Source organism: Entelurus aequoreus, linkage group LG19 (genome assembly GCF_033978785.1).
Source record: "Entelurus aequoreus isolate RoL-2023_Sb linkage group LG19, RoL_Eaeq_v1.1, whole genome shotgun sequence".
NCBI classification, from domain to species: Eukaryota; Metazoa; Chordata; class Actinopteri; order Syngnathiformes; family Syngnathidae; genus Entelurus; species Entelurus aequoreus.
Window position 1 is genome coordinate 19,559,193 of NC_084749.1, and position 17,853 is coordinate 19,577,045.

At 38.7% G+C, this 17,853-nt stretch overlaps 1 protein-coding gene across 4 annotated transcripts in view; it reads left to right on the forward strand.

The window, feature by feature from the left end:
• The window catches only part of camsap2a (calmodulin regulated spectrin-associated protein family, member 2a), a 100,437-nt gene that overhangs the window by 16,357 nt on the left and 66,227 nt on the right, over nucleotides 1-17,853 (forward strand). For all 4 annotated transcript variants that reach the window (XM_062028054.1, XM_062028056.1, XM_062028055.1 and 1 more), the window contains exon 3: nucleotides 15,165-15,326. In XM_062028054.1, coding sequence (XP_061884038.1) covers nucleotides 15,165-15,326 — 162 coding nt within the window. The remainder of the gene's footprint in view (nucleotides 1-15,164; nucleotides 15,327-17,853) is intronic.

Sequence of the window (17,853 nt, forward strand, 5' to 3'; positions counted from 1 at the left end):
TGAATCTGACATTAGTGCAATTGGTAATTATTTCCTCATATACTGTAGATGACTTTGCAGCCAGTTCATTAAGCAGGAATAAAGCATCCTTGTTAGTTTGCGGCTACGTCTCGATAGGAGGCTCCACTGCTTCAGCGAACTGCGAGTGACTGTCTGCTAGAAACGATTAGCACACAGCATGCCCCGAGTCTGTTTGCCGAGTCTTGCTGCTTTTAATTTCACTGCTCTGGTAATTAAAAAAGTTATTTAAGTTCTGCTGCAGTTTGAACAGTGAAGACAGCAGCAGCATAATATAGGGGCTATATTCCTACTCATTTTAAAATAAAACAGAGTGACGTTTGGTGTGGAACAGCACACTTTTGTTAAAGTATACACTGTTTTATGCAAGTGTTTAAATATAGTTATGTATTCATCACAATGTCACGTGAGATTTTGTTCCACTTTAATTTATTTGACCCACATAACAACAACAAATAGGTTTTTGATGTTAGAGGGCTGTAAGTGGCATGTTATTGTCACCTAACAGTGCATTAATTTATCATCATCAAACAGGGATTTAGTTTGTGGTCTTATAGATTTAAGCTTCTACCTCTGGGTTCTGCATTTTTTTCCACATAATGCCTTATTCTGGCTGTGAAGCCATCCATTCTCCATCCTTCATACATTTTTAATCACACTTCCTTCCCTTGGACATTTCTTACTGGACACCCCCACCGGCTGATCATTCCATTGCCAATGCTACTCTCCTTGTCCTTTGATAACACAAATGTTGCTTTACTACTGTCAGGTTAGACCCCCCCACTAAACTGACTGCATTGTTTGCTATGAAGACTCTTTGAGAAACAGGTAATTTGGATGACTTGCTGCACGTTACCATGGCAGCTCAGGTGCTGATTTATATATATAATTTATGAGCTTTCTCAGCATCTTTGCATGGTGGCTTCAAGGTGTCATAACTGAGCTCTGAGGGGGTTTCATCATTGTGCATGGTTAACCTGTCTTGACTATTCTTTAGCAGCCCGGAGAGAGAACATTTTGTTTAGGTACTTCTTAGATGATCTAGTGCTACGGCTGCTGGTGTTTATTCCTGACGTTTTTTGTCTTAGCTGAACACAGATCCCTTTTCAAACGGTCTTGGATCTTGCCGAGCACTTATCGATATTCTTAACATTTAGGAATAAAAATCGATCTATCAATTAATAGTTACACCCCTAAATATGATGCAATCTATTACAGTTCCTTGTTTAAAGTAAACTTAAATTTTTATGAATGAATCCTAGGCCAGTTCTATAAACGTGGCACTGTTTGTCTTCAAATAAATATAGTTTAAAAAAAGCTAGCAAACCGCGCATGCACTGTAACCTATGTGGTTCTGTCCCTGCTTTCTGTTGAGCCTGGGACTCGAACCTGGGTCGCCGGCATGAGAATCGAGCGTTCAGCTAGCGAGCTAAAAGCCTGCCCTATCAACCCGATACCTGCGTTGTTCATTCCCTGCTTTCTGTTCCGTCCAGACTCTAAACTGGGTCGCCGGCATGAGAGACGAGCGTCTAGCTACCGAGCTAAAAGCCCGTACTATCAACCCGATACCTGCGTTGTTCATTCCCTGCTTTCTGTTCCGCCCAGACTCGAGCATGGGTCGCCGGCCTGAGAGACGAGCGTCTAGCTACCGAGCTGTAAGCCAGGGCTATCAACCCGATAGCCAGCACTGCTCTTGAGGTTGTCAGGTAGAGAGGTTTGCCAATGTAGACATGGCCCAGCCACAATGGCTGTCCTCCGTTACATAAGGATTCTTTACTGTAGGGCCTGGCAGAGGTCTGTGCTCTCTGAGCTCTATTCTAGTTTTATTTGTACTGGTAATCATAATTATAGTTGTTTTTTGTTTTTTGTATAATTCTCTTTTTTTGTTTGTTTCTTTGTTTTATTAGTGGAAACCGACTCTCACATACAGCAAGGCCCATTTTGAAAGTTCCCAAATATGGTTCCATGCCGAATATAGCGCAGCATAAGGAAACATATTGAAAATAGTGGACTGAATGACTACCAGATTTTCATTTAAAGACAAGTCAGTATGAATGTGTTGCCGTAGAAACGGTGAGTGGGAAGAGAACTACGCAGCCACTAAAAGGCCAAATGATCGAGATGAGGAATAATAGCTCCGCGTGCATCTACATTTGTATGTGGGAGAGTGTTCAATGACTTAATTGCATGCCCAAGTGCAACATTTTTGTAGAGAGATTAGTATACAGATAAGATGATACAGGCATTAAAACCTGTTTGTTTAAATGTGAATGATTTGCTTCAGTAGCTAGAATGGTTACGGTAATAGCTTTGCCCACAAACATCCCAACAATTAAAGTTAGAAATCAGCAAGCGCTCACACTTTGCGTTGGATGTATTTATCAACTTAAATATGTTCATTCTTTGTTTATCTCTTGGTTTTTTTTACCTTTATCATATAGATTGTCCATAAACATTTGCAGCATTGCCGGTGTACAGTATATTGCTAATACTGTATATATGTACGTACACTACATTCACTTTTAAGACGCATTCATTGCAATGATGGTGATGGTGCCGCATTTCACGCTCTTTATAGCAGTGGTCCCCAACCATCGATCCGGGGATCGGTACCGGTCCGTGACGCATTAGCTACCGGGGCCGCAGAGAAACACAAAATAATTTATAAAGGACTGCATTTTCTCCGACTTAACTTTGGCCTGTCCCACTAGACACACCAATAAGCTTGTTTATAGATAGTACAATAAAACTCCTCATAGGAAGTTGTTATATTTGTTATAACGTTGTGACATGATACAGTGCACATTCATGAACATATCAAATATAAATGCGACAGATTGTAGCCAAAGGCTGATTTCCATCTGCATGTCAATGCAAAGAAACAAGCTCCCACGAATTAGCGTTATAGTGACTTGTATTTTTCATGCACTTATTTTTGCTGTATTTATCTGGCACAAGTGGAAAAACACTTGTCCCTGAAAATAATGCCGACATTAAACCGGTCCGTGGTGCAAAAAAGGTTGGGGACCACTGCTTTATAGGCTATATGTGTACGCCTGTTTTCTTTGTAATCACATCAAATTTACAACTCCACATCAGATCTCAAAATCATTCATATTTATATGTTTAGTTTTTGCGAACACATACGATAAAACATGTAACTTTGACAGATCATCTTATCTTAGATGATAGGTTGAACATTATTTTTTCTGCCCGTCCTCCCCCTCTGCTGCCTCCATCACACTATTGGGAAGGCACTCCGTTTCCATGGTTACACTCCAGTATGCAGGGTGTTGTTCGTGTGTGTGTGTATGTAGGTGGCTTATGCTTGCACATGTCATATGTGCAGTGTGTATATGATGGAGGCTGGAACGGCAGGCTCCTGGGTAAAGAATTCTGAAAAGCCATATTTCTACAAACAATAAATAGAGGATGACAAGAATTTTTAAAGATGTGTCTTTCTCCTACGCACACGCCTGAAAGGCATTGCCGAAAATAATTCTCTCAACATTAAACTCCCCTTATTATTTTTTCTTCTGCAATTGTTTGTATGCCCAAAAGACGAGTGGAAGCAGCAGGGTAGAAGAGAATCCGGTCCAAGTACGCTCTGTTCTCGTCAGCCTCAGTGAAGTCACAGCCAGCATGTTGTGCTCAGTGCCAGCGGCCACTCCAAGACGACACAGTATGGACAGGCAGGCAGTTTGCATATTACATGATTTCTCTGCTGGCCGCAGTCTGACTGACCATTATTTGGTCAAATGTGGTAAAATGTAAACATCCCAATGATTCTCGAAGCTAAAGATGCCACTGATACATATTTTAAGACTATGATACCAATATCGATTGGTACATCTTTCAAAATTCTGATACCAATGACGATTGTACCTTTTTCGTTATGACATTAATGCAAAATGAACGTTTGACGTGTTTGATTCTTGATACCATGTGACATCCATAAGATATTAAAGAGTGATTGTTGATGCAGATGCAATGGACAGAGCTACAAGAATGGAATTGTAGTGATAGAAGACCGGAGAGACCACTGGTATGTAGTTACTATTGGTCCCAATGTACAGTTGGCTGTAAATACTATATATATTGATCGTTATTTACTAAGCATTAAATGGTCAATGCTAGTAGTGTTTGATGCTATCCCCTTTGGTTTAAGGTTATCGACCTATCCTGAAAAGCTCCTGAAATAGATGTGGTGTGAAATAAACCCTACATAATCTACTAGAGTCGAGCTGATAAAGCGTACTCTACGATGCATGCGGACAAAAGTCCTAAAGAACTTGACGGCCATTGTTTTATAGCCAGAACAAAATAACTGTTATTTTATATTTACACACATAAACATACAGTATCTAGCTGTTGTATGAAAGCGTGGCGGATTGTCTGCTCTTCTCAAGTTGGGTGATTTTGTTGTCTGAGGAGATAGCCTCAGGTGGGGGTCTCCAAAGGCAGCTTGGTCTCAGATGAGGAACCACACTCTGTATGTGTATGGTTTGGCATTCTCTAGTTGGCCTTGTGTGCCTGAAAAACACACCTGTGTCTTTAGAAATACATCCTCTGGGTACAATGCATATCTTTAATGCGTCCAGTTTTACTATTGTTATCGTTGGGAATGGGCAACCTTTATCCACTTTAAAAACAAACTATAAAGTATAATTAGTTTTTTGCCCGATTAGCTGCCCTTTATGTAATCAGTCAAATCATTAATCAGGTTCACCTATTTGTGAGAATTCCCATTAACCAACTAAGTTATTGTTATTGCTCATCACTTGCTGTCAGACATTCCCAGAGACATATTATGGGCATAGATTACATCTAATTCCACTGTTCTAACCACATTTTTATCTGCATTCAACACAAGGTAGAACTGCAATGGCGATCCTTTCTGCTGTGTCTTCTTATTCTCTAGGAGACAAAGGAGGTCTTCAAGAAAGCTGGTTAAGTGAAAACTCTTAAGTATGTGAACATTGAGATGAGAGAAATTCAGGGTTTATATCTGTCAGTAGACTCAATATGAAAGCGCTAAAAACTACAACATGTCTGGCGGGGTGAAGACACAGTCGATGGGGGCATGGCCTGGTGGAAGGCTTCGGCATGTAAATAAGACCGCCCACAAAACGGCGCATTCTGAAAAGACCGTTAGTAAGTGGCTTGAAGATGGTCTGTAAACAAAATGTATGCAACATTTGTTATATAGACCACAAGGAAGTGTTTACATGTAGAAAAAAAATCATAATATGATCCCTTTACATTTATAATGAATATTTTACACTTTATGCTAGATATAAGTCATTCTATCCTCACTATTTCAAACCAATGGCTAACATCACTGGCCAAGTCTTGTGACGACGGAGTGAGACCTTTTCTTCGCAATGGCTACATAAAACATATTATCTTTGTGCCGCATAGCAGTAGTGTTGCTGCTCTCAGTCAAGCACAAGAAAAGTGTGAGGCAACTCACAGGCATACCACAAATTAGATGAACACGATTATAAAACGTAAGATGCTAAATATAACCGTAATTAATAAATTGCAACTAATGTGATAGTTTCACACCACATTTATGTTCTTATTTGTATCTCCAAACTAAGATATTTTCTATTCAAAGCTCAGATATGATTTTATTTTAGATACTGAAACCTCCTATGGTTAGCTTGGGGGTTCCTACCTAATTGCAGGGTTGGTTAGATGAACACGATTATAAAACGTAAGATGCTAAATATAACTGTAATTAATAAATTGCAACTAACGTGATAGTTTCACACCCCTACATTTATGTTCTTATTTGTAACTCCAAACTAAGATATTTTCTATTCAAAGCTCAGATATGACTTTATTTTAGATACTGAAACCTCCTATGGTTAGCTTGGGGGTTCCTACCTAATTGCAGGGTTGGTTCTGCAGCACATTGAGGAGGAAGGTACACTGCTTAAAATTAATTGCAGGCTTGGTTTTGCAGCACATTGAGGAGGAAGGTACAGTGCTTAAAAAAACATTCTCACAGCCAATTTCAGACCATGCAGTTTGTATATCTAAAGCTCAGCGTTAAAGGAACTGTATGATGTCCTTTGAAACAGAGACACATGGGCATGCTTATATGTTTATATTTTGACCCATAACTGAGCTCAGAGATGTTTACTAAAAACTGCACTGAATGCTTTGGTTAAATTAAATTTGTAGGCTACTAAACTTGTAATTCTCCTGACGTGGTAAATGGTCGGTATAGCATGCTTCAACCTGCTTAGAATCTAAGCATTTTATTGTACTGTTTGCTTTTGGCAGTATTCCATTCCTATCTTTACAAACAATTTGCTGTTCTCATATTCAGGCAGAAGACTAACAGGAATAGTTGCATTCTCACTTAAAGTTGCGACTCTGGTTACCCTAACAATTTACGGCACATAATTCGTAATTTTTGCCTTTTGTGGTCACTATAGAACTTATGTTTTATTCAGACTCTGCAGGTCAGGTCTAGGTACTTTTTACATGAAATATTTATGCTATGCAGTTGAAAGTGAATTTCACAAAAGTATGTGGACTCAATGAAATATTCAAAGTTATTGTGATAGCCCAGAAAGTGTTGCAGGTTATTGAAGTTTTATAAAATATCACAAAGAACATCTACTTATTGTGACCCTCATCCACAATTAGAGTTGGGGGCAGCTGAGTGCTTTTCCGTGTCCTGCTGAGAGAGTGTGAGGTTACTAGAAGCTCGACAGATCCTAATTTAAACCTCTCACCAAGGCATGGTGCCTGCTGGCGGGATGAGAGGGCTGTGATACCAAAACCAGCAGAAGGCTTTTCGATTTTACTGTACGGCATCTTTGATTCTCTGTGTATTCCGGCCAAAGGAGGTCCAGGGGACTGCAGTGCGGTATTTTGCTACTTGGTTCAGTGCGTTCATTTTCCCACAAGGAAATCCTTGGGCTTTTTTTAATACTAGACAGGACACTGTATTCAGCAAAGTTTGCAGCTTTGGAGTCACAGAGTTTCAAGGGCGTACAGTCCTATGAGGTGAACAGCTGTACACTATATGGACAAAAGACTTTGGACACTTTGCCATTGCACTTACAGGATGTGAAAATACAGAGTGATGAAAGCTTAGAAAAGGATGGTAAAGGTTACGCAACATGATGTCAATGCAGCGATAAACAGTCCTTATTACAAATGGCAGAGCCTTTTCTGTGGGTGGCAATCATCCATCCAGATGCTGAGGCTGTTTTTCTTCCCCCTCGCTTGCATCTGACATTTTCACATGGTCAGCTGATCGTTCCCTGTCTCTTTCTTTCTTTTATACAGTAACTATTACTCCAAGATAATCCACTTGCATGTACAACACTAATTTAACATAATGCTTTGATTTTTGTCATAACAAAAATGCCAATATTTAGGGATTTGTTTTGACAAATCGGCCATTGATCATTATCTCAGATTTTCATGAAAAAGTATGTGACCGCCATTGCCGTTTATTGCCTTTCAATGCCGATCACCAATAGCGACCCCCTCTGGTTGACATTGTATTTATTTTTAATCCCTTGGCTGACAAAGTATTAGCTAATTATGGTTCTCAGTACACAGTGTGGAGCCGTTCCCCTGAGCCAATAATAATCACCTCCATTGCGGCACAGAAACTGTATTTCTTAGTATCTTAAAGGGAACAGCATTCTTTTTTAAATTTGCCTATCATTTACAACCATTATGAGAGACAAGAACACATGTTTTTTTAAAAGATTTTAAAGATAGTAAAAAACGTTGGAAAATGCGGCTAATGGGAGCCACCATTGAAGCCTTCAAAGCCCTCTAAAACATCTTCAAAACCCTTCATAAACGTTTTATATACACACTGCAAGTCTACAGGTATATATAATGTAGTAACAGACAAGTTTATAGCAATATGTCATATCTACTACCGTATTTTTCGGAGTATAAATCGCTCCGGAGTATAAGTCTCACCGGCCGAAAATGCATAATAAGGAAGGAAAAAAACATATATAAGTCGCACTGGAGTATAAGTCACATTTTTTGGGGAATTTTATTTTATAAAACCCAACATCATGAATAGATATTTGAAAGGCAGTTTAAAATAAATTAAAAATAGTGAACAACAGGCTGAATAAGTGTACGTTATATTACGCATAAATAACCAACTGAGAACGTGCCTGGTATGTTAACGTAACATATTATGGTAAGAGTCATTCAAATAACTATAACATATAGAACATGCTCTACGTTTACCAAACAATCTGTCACTCCTTATCGCTAAATCCCATGAAATCTTATACGTCTAGTCTCTTACATGAATGAGCTAAATAATATTATTTGATATTTTACGGTAATGTGTTAACAATTTCACACATAAGTCGCTCCTGAGTATAAGTCGCACCCCCGGCCAAACTATGAAAAAAACTGCGACTTATAGTCCGAAAAATATGGTATTTTTACCGTATTTTGGCCATTTTAATTATCGCCGGAACTGATTTCTTCCGCGCATTGATTTCCGTTTCAACAGCAGCGCACTTCCGACTTCCGGCAACAAATGTGTGAAGTGAAGTGAAGTGAAATATATTTATATAGCGCTTTTCTCTAGTGACTCAAAGCACTTTTACATAGTGAAACCAAATATCTAAGTTACATTTAAACCAGTGTGGGTGGCATTGGGAGAAGGTGGGTAAAGTGTCTTGCCCAAGGACACAATGGCAGTGACTAGTGTTCCTACTTCCGGAAACAAACGCGAGTGTGTTTTCTAATCATGACTATTTTTGGACAAATGAGAATTCACAACCTTATATTTTTTAAGCTGAATATACGGAAGATGAACTACTTCTTATAGAAGAAGCAAGCACAAACAGAGGGTGCAACGTTGGAGACATGTAACATAGAGCCAAGATATTTCGACATAGAGTGCTTACCCAAATAAACCATAAAAAACATCCCAGCTTGACCAAATGCAAAATTGTCCATTGAGTAAGTCACTTTAATATTAATCATGATACACGCAGCACGTCATGTGTGTTATTACAACTACAGTAATTAAGCTGTCGAGCTAGCTGTGTACAAACAAAACATGAAATGTGGGCTAATACTTTACAGATACTGTAATATGATTGTTCATGTTTTTCAGTCAGTACAGATTGGTGTTCTATCACATTGGTTAGTGCATTACAAACTCAAACGCGTTTCGTTTGGACTCTAAAGCAAGCTTATTCTCGCCGTAGTTTGCTTTTATGGCTTATACCAAAGCTTACTGGTGTGTTACTACGCTAGAAAAAAGCTACTCAGTGTTTGCTCTTATAATAACAATGTCGCTATAGCTTGGTTATTTATACAGGATACTGAACGTAAATTAAGTATTGGTGACGGTTTTTGAATGAATTTTTAAAATGCCTTAGAGGTAGAATTGATTGCTCCCATTAGCTGTATTGCCGGCCACCAAGAACGAGACGATTTTTACATGTTAGAAGCAAAAAAAATTAAAACCTTTTGTCTTCTTGTCTCTCATTATAATTGTGAACGATAGGCAAAATTCCAAAGAAAAGTGCAGTTCCCCTTTAATTGACATTATCACTGGAGGACGAGGCTGAACGTGTTACACACATTTTGTCATGTTTGCTCAAAATATTTGTTGTTGTTGTTTTTGTTAATGTTTACGAATTCAGGTAATACATCCCTGGACGCAGGAATACTTTGAGGGCAAAAACCAAAGGTTTTAAGTAAATAGTAGATAGTAGTTTGGGCTTTTGTTTAGTCATTGTGTACTATAGACTTTGTTATGATGAAACAATCGTATGTAATGAAAAGGAATAAGGAACTAGTTTACTGCAAATACTGTGTTAAATGTTGATATTATTGAACTGTCAATAGCACTCACCATAAATAAATTGAAAAATGTACAGTTAATACATGTGCTTGGGATTGTTATCAGCCTATCTCACTCATGAGTGATCGGTACCTACCAAATGGATTTCAACACCACATGGTGATAGCATTACTATTGTGGTTATAGTTTGCATTATTGTAAATCTACACTGCAGTGAGCTACTGTGCATTTCTACAACAACCACAATGATGAATATTCTTACATTGATGCGGGGATGACTTAGTCAATGCAGCTCTTTTTTTTGTACTTTATTTTATTGTGCAGATGCGGCCATTAATGTGGCTGATGAATATATTATTTAGCTTTTGCTACTACATGACCTTTTGCTTCTACACAACGCCCTTGTGACTCTGAATATATATACTATAATGAAGGGCTGCAGGTCTGTGGTCTAGTAAACAAGATTCATTCTCCTTGTCTACATTTATTGTCCTCAAGTTCGAATCAGTATCAAATGACCGCTCCTTTGAGGATATGAGATAGGGAAAGGGAAAGGTCTCTGGGGAATAGAACCGCGTTCTGATTGGTTTTGCCTAGAGCTGATCATTTGTTGTGGCTGCAGCCGGAAGAGCTGTAGCTGTAACTGATAACATGGTTTGTTTGCGTGTATTGGATTGTTAGTGTCTCTCAGCTGGGAATTTCCTAAGTGTTTGGACAGACTCAATAAAGGCTAAAGAGAATCTTCTTGGCAGTCTGTAATTAAATGGGTTTGGTTTTCTGCTGGGCTGCCACATGGTCCAAATTTAGCACTATTTTCGGCATGCATTCAACAACATTAAAAACAAGTACAGTAAAAACATATTCTTACATTTTGCGCAACTGAATGGCACCCTACAGTTACTAGTTTATTATTAAGCTGAATTTTAAGGAGATGACACCAGAGCTATTGGGCCTGTGTCACAAAGTGGAATTTCAATGTATTCATTAGTAGCACCATCAATAACATTTATGCCAACAAACAGGTGAGGCATTAAACAAGCAAAAGAAGTAAATATTTCATTTGATAAACATTTTTTTTTAGGCAACGCTTGCTTTAAAAAATGTAAATAAATAAAAAACATAGGGCTTGATCTACTGAATCCAAATAACAAGTGCTAAATAGTGTGTGGAAACTATAGAATTTGTTTACTTTTAGTGGGCAAGTTGTGGGAGATCTAGTACAACTGATAAGTGCAAAAGTGGTGCTAAATTAGTTTTTTGCGTGTATACCGGCAGTCCCTGTTGTCATTTCCCTCCACAATTATGGCATCATATAGTCCAGTATGAACCTATACTAAAGCGCAATCTAGACAGCAGAACTTACTTATAGCACGCTAGAGGTGCGCTCTGCAATGTGCTGGGGTGTTGTGATGGTGCGATTGGTATGATCCAGATGCACGAAAGTTAATATAGCAAGAAGTTTTTGTGTTTGTTTATTTCAAACATGTATACGATGTCAGCATGTTACATCACACATTACACATTTCTGTTTCTCATTACAACATGTCCGAAAAAGAGTAGGAAGAAGCAAAGCTTATTTAATCCTACTCCTTTCAACTTCACAACAACTTGTAATACATGTATTAATTCCTTATTCTCAAATTGTAACTGTTTAAATCAATGCATTCTCGGTACCACAATTCACATATGAGATTAATAACCAATTTAAATAAAGATGGAGATGTTTATCAAATGTATTTAATTTCTTGTACTTTGTAAACACTTGTAGTTTTTTGAATAGCCTCTTAAACTGGATTATATTAGTACACTGTTTGATTTATTTGCTTAATCCATTCCACAATTTAATCCCACACACTGATATACTAAATGTTTTAGGTGTTGTACATGCATACAAGTGTTTTAAGTTAGATTTTTCTTTAAGGTAAATACGTTTTATGCATATAGGAGATATTATATACACTACCGTTCAAAAGATTGGGGTCACATTGAAATGTCCTTATTTTTGAAGGAAAAGCACTGTACTTTTCAATGAAGATAACTTTAAACTAGTCTTAACTTTAAAGAAATACACTCTATACCAGACCTGGGCATTCTGCGGCCCGCGGGCCGCATCCGGCCCTTTGTACGTCCCTGTCCGGCCCGCGTGAGGCCAATCATAAATCCATCCATCCATCCATTTTCTACCGCTTAATCCCTTCGGGGTCGCGGAGGGCGCTGGAGCCTATCTCAGCTACAATCGGGCGGAAGGCGGGGTACACCCTGGACAAGTCGCCACCTCATCGCAGGGCCAACACAGATAGACAAGACAACATTCACACTCACATTCACACACTAAGGCCAATTTAGTGTTGCCAATCAACCTATCCCCAGGTGCATGTCTTTGGAGGTGGGAGGAAGCCGGAGTACCCGGAGGGAGCCCACGCAGTCACGGGGAGAACATGCAAACTCCACACAGAAAGATCCAGAGGCCGGGATTGAACTCACGACTACTCAGGACCTTCGTATTGTGAGGCAGACGCACTAACCCCTCTGCCAATCATAAATTACAAAATCAATTTTAAAAAGTATCTATCTCGAGTGTGCAATACAACGGTGCTGCTTTTGTTTTGAAAAGCGTTATTTGTATGACTTCCGTGTGGACGTATGCTCGTGCGCGCAGCGGCAATCACAAATTACAAAATAAATTTAAAAAAACATCTATGTCGTGCGTGCAATACAGCTGTGCTGCTTTTATTTTGAAAAGTGCTATTTATGGGCGTATGTCCTGTTAGTGAAGGCGCACAGCGACAAGTGATGCCCAGTTATCCCCGAGACGCTAAAAAAAGAAAAGGTGATGACGAATGGCGTGTTTTCAACAAGACATGGACTGCCAAGTAAAGGTAAAGCTGTGTGCTTAATTCGTAGTACACATGTTGCTGTGTTTAAAGAATATAGTGTAACGACCTGCTGAAGTTGATGTTGTCTTCTTGAGTTGCGTAAATGAGGAGTTAGGATAGATGTGCGTGTGGAAGGAACGAGATAAGTTGAGCTGTGTTAGTATAGCTTGCTCAATAAAAGTTTAAAAAGAGCGTCAGACTTGGTGTGCACTTCTTCTGGACGCTACAATTGGTGGCAGAAGTAAAACTTTGCGCATACTGCACTGCTTAATTGTGCGCGCAGCCTGCTACGTCATCGAGAGGTACGTGCCACGTGAGGAGCTCGCCGCAGAGAGAGAGAGAGAGAGAGAGAGAGAGAGAGAGAGAGAGAGAGAGAAAGGAAGGAGAGAGGCAGTGTCTACAGGTGCAGCTCACGCTGCTTGCCATGGGGGGAATTCCGCCCTCAATGAAGACTCCCAGGTTTGATGGCAAGGCGAACTGGGAGGCATTTCATCCCACTTCTGACATCAATTGTAGAGTCCAGAAGAAGTGCACACCAAGTCTGACGCTCTTTTTAAACTTTTATTGAGCAACCTATACTAACACAGCTCAACTTATCTCGTTCTTTCCACACGCACATCTATCCTCACTCCTCATTTCCGCAACAGCAACGCTTCCTCCTTCTTCGCCAATCACCTTACAGGCGTGCTACGTTCACAACAAAGAGGATGCAGGATAAAGTGACAGAAATTGAAATTTTTGCATGGTATTATACATCAGGAAGTGTTGTGTAAGAAAGTGTTAAAAATAAAACCATCAAAAGCCATCTGCTTTTGTATAAAGATAAGTTAGGTTAAATGAAAATATTATTATTTTTTATCTTACGGTATATCAAAAATAATTTAAGCAAAATTTAATTGAAATATTGTCGGTGTGGCCCTCGAGCAGTGCTCGGGTTGCTCATGCGGCCCCCGGTAAAAATTAATTGCCCACCCCTGCTCTATACATTGCTAATGTGGTAAATGACTATTCTAGCTGCAAATGTCTGGTTTTTGGTGCAATATCTACATAGGTGTATAGAGGCCCATTTCCAGCAACTATCACTCCAGTGTTCTAATGGTACAATGTGTTTGCTCATTGGCTCAGAAGGCTAATTGATGATTAGAAAACCCTTGTGCAATCATGTTCACACATCTGAAAACAGTTTAGCTCTTTACAGAAGCTACAAAACTGACCTTCCTTTGAGCAGATTGAGTTTCTGGAGCATCACATTTGTGGGGTCAATTAAACGCTCAAAATGGCCAGAAAAAGAGAACTTTCATCTGAAACTCGACAGTCTATTCTTGTTCTTAGGAATGAAGGCTATTCCACAAAATTGTTTGGGTGACCCCAAACTTTTGAACGGTAGTGTATATTATTATGATATATCTCATTTCTGAAAAAACAAAAACCATTAAAAAAACGCCCGCGGACACCAAAATGAATGCATTGAATGTTTTAATCAGACCCTCAAAGGTGCTATTTGCAACTTCCTCACAGAAACATTTTTCAAAGCAATCAATATAAAAAGAACACCACCGGCTAGCTTATGTTACCATTAGTGGTTTAACATAACACATTTGTAATAAAACATTTTATAAAAAATGTTGTACTGTTATAAATGTGTCTCCATTTTATTTTGTTAGTATTATTATATATGAGTTTGTGTATTTTCTTGTACTGTTCATGTCTGATGTTGGTGCAGTTGGTGCTAACTTAACTTTTTATTGACCTTCTTGCATATACCGTCAATCTGCCGGGGACTGCAGATGGAAATTAGCCTTCGGCTACAATCTGGCACATTTACATTTTTATATGTTCATTAATGTGCATTGTCCCATGTAACAAAGATATAACAAATATAGCAAACGGTGACTTCTTATTAGGAGTTTTATTATACATCTATGAACACGCTTGTTGGTGTGTTAAGTTGGAGAAAATGTGGTCGTTTATACATTTTTTATTGTTTCTGTGCAGACCGGTAGCAAATGCGCCACGGACCGGTAGCGTTCCCCAGACCGGTGGTTGGGGACCACTGATCTAAGAACCGCAATCTTCTGCGCACAAGCTTAGTAGATCAGCTTTGCAAATTTGCACAGGCCTTTAGTAAATCTTGGCTCCAATGTGTAATGTCAAAAGTGTGCCAGTGTATTTTCTATGTCTAATGCCAAATTGCCTTTAGGTGCAGAGACTGCACAATACCGAATATATCTTTCTGAGAACTAGCATTCTCTGCAGTGGAAATAGAAAACAGAAATAGACCAAAAGCAAATGCAAAAACACTAATGTCCACTTCAAAGGATCCTGGTTCTTATGAGGGTAACATGTTTGCGTTCTGATAAAAAAATAAATATTATTTCAGATTTCAGTGTGATGCTACAACGAATACAATGTCATCTTCCAATCTATTCTCCTTTTTGCAGAGCGCTCATCTGGCAATGATCGACTCTTTGCTGATGGCGTACACAGTCGACACTATGGGTCTGGAGAAGGTGATGGCTAGCCTTCATCAGTATTCATCCTGCAACTCTGAGGAGGAAATGCCATACGATACAGAGGATGCAGCCACCACCTGGGTGAACAAGGTTGGTGGCAGTTTTATTGTCGCTTGATGTTTGTGCCAATGCAATAATCACCACAGCACATCAGTAAGTTGTAGCTGCTTGTTACTTGGCCACAAATTCAAGATCAGCCCCACCACTGTATATTTACATTTGCCTGCTTGTGCTACTTGCCTTTTAAGTCACATGCACACACACACACACACACACACACACACACACACACACACACACACACACACACACACACACACACACACACACACACGCACACACGCGCACACACAGAGAAGCAGATTCCCACTGCTCAGACATATGGCTCTCTGCTGGAGTGCCGAGGCAGAGTCTAAAACTCACCAGATTAACAGCTGATTAAACTTGATCGATATACACGTTTCCCTCTCCAAATTCAGGATTTACGCTGATTAGTTCAAATCAATTCAAAGGAAACTCACTGTGTGTAATGATTGATGTAAGCTTTCAAATCCTCATATTTTGGTCTGCCGACTAGTAGCCAATCTCCCTGGCTTTGTTGTTGTTGTTTTTTTGCTACATATTCACAATAAGAATAAAGTCCCCTCTTTCAGTTATAGAGGTACTGAGCAATGGCTTTTCAAGGTTATTTGAAACCAATATACAATTTTTCTTTAGCAATGGATTATTGTTTGTGTTGGGCTAATGTGTGTGTCCTCTGCAGTGGACATTTGTTTAGAGCTGCCGTGATTAATCAACTTGATCGATTCATTTGATTAGAAAAAAGGTTTGGTTTGTATTCGGTTGCTTCGATTAATCGTTTAATATAAATGGATAAAAATGGATAAAGTCCAGATCGCATGGAGTGCTCAGAATTTTAAAGGTGAACTGGACTTTTTTTTAAATGTTGTTTATCGTTCACAATCATTATGAAAGACATGACAACAGATGTATTTTTTAAAAGCATTCTAAATAGCAAATAAATGCAATCAAAAGTCCGCTTACAATGGAGCCTATGGGACCCGCTCTATTCTGCATATAAAGCCCTTAAAAAAACATCCAAATACCTCCATTGAGGTTTTATATACATAATGTAAGTATATGTACTGTGGTATTATAGCATTTAATATTTATGTATTTTGATCATTTTTTTATTTTTTTATTTTTTGTCCTGTCCAGCTTCTCAGGCAAATCATATAGTTGATGTAGATGCCCATATTGACTGTTCAGATTTACTTTACAAAAGAGGATACTTCTCTTGTTGCCTTATTTGTATTTGACTTTATTAAATGTATTTATAATATCTTTTGATGCAGCCGGGCCGGAGCAGGAGGGGATAGAAAGAGAAAAAAAGGAAGACAGAGGGGGAAATTGTGGGGACAAGAGGGGGATAAGACAGAGAGACAAAAACAACAACAGCAAACACAACAATAACAACAACAACAACAACAGTAGAGCAACATCAGCAAATACGACATGTACAAATATGATGGTAAAAGTGATAGCAAATAAGCAGTTAGCGAAAATAAAAAATAATACAGAAATGACAATGAGCATTATTACACTACAAATGGAGCAATACAAATACCAATAGAAATAGCGCTATTGATAATGAACAATACCCATAATTTACCTCTATTATCAACGTATTTTGATCATTTTAAGAATATGCGGCACATTAATTTCAGTAACGCATCACGTTTGCTTTTTTATTTAACTACATCACTGATTATTACTCACTGCAGACTTTATGAAAGCCAACAAACATAATAAAACGTCACTTACTGTACAGGGTCTGCTGTACGGTAAGAAAGGGGTCGCGAAGAAAAGGGGGGTGGAACCAATCGTCTTTTTGTGTCGTTTTCGCCATTCTGGGTCTAAATTGGGTGTCAAAGTGTATCAACATGTCGGAATACGTCTTCGTCCTTCCACTGTCCAGGTGAAAGGCATGATTTGCGATAGTTTGACGAGCAAAGAAACGAGGAAGCAGCTATAAATAGTTTGTCTGTGTTAGCGCTTATAATAACAATATCACTAACACTTGGTTAATCTTCAAGTCACAAAATGTAAATGGAGTATTGTTGCCATTTTTTAATTGGATTTTATTGGTAGAAAAAAAGGATCTCCCATTTGCTCCGCTGTAAGCAGACTTTTATTTACGTTTATTTACTAGTTAGAGTGCATAAAAAAATAAATACATCCTTCGTCATGTCTTTCATAATGAGTGTGAGCGATAGGCAAAATTCCAAAAAAGTGCAGTTCCCCTTTTAAATATGCTAACATAGTTTCCGCGCGGCCGTGCAAGAGCACGCACATGAGAGCAGTGGTGTGTGTGTGGATGCTGCCATACAACATTTGTTTATTAATGCACACATTTTAAAAGCGCCGTTTCAATGTTGAAGATGTGCATTTAATAGCAAAAAAATATGAACTTCGTGGCAAGCAGAAAAAACGTTGTTTATTCCAACTATTTTCATAATACGCATTGAGGCTATAAAGTGTGTTTTATCCGATTACTCTATTAATCAAACATATTAATCCATAGATTACTCTATTATTAAAACAATCGATAGCTGAA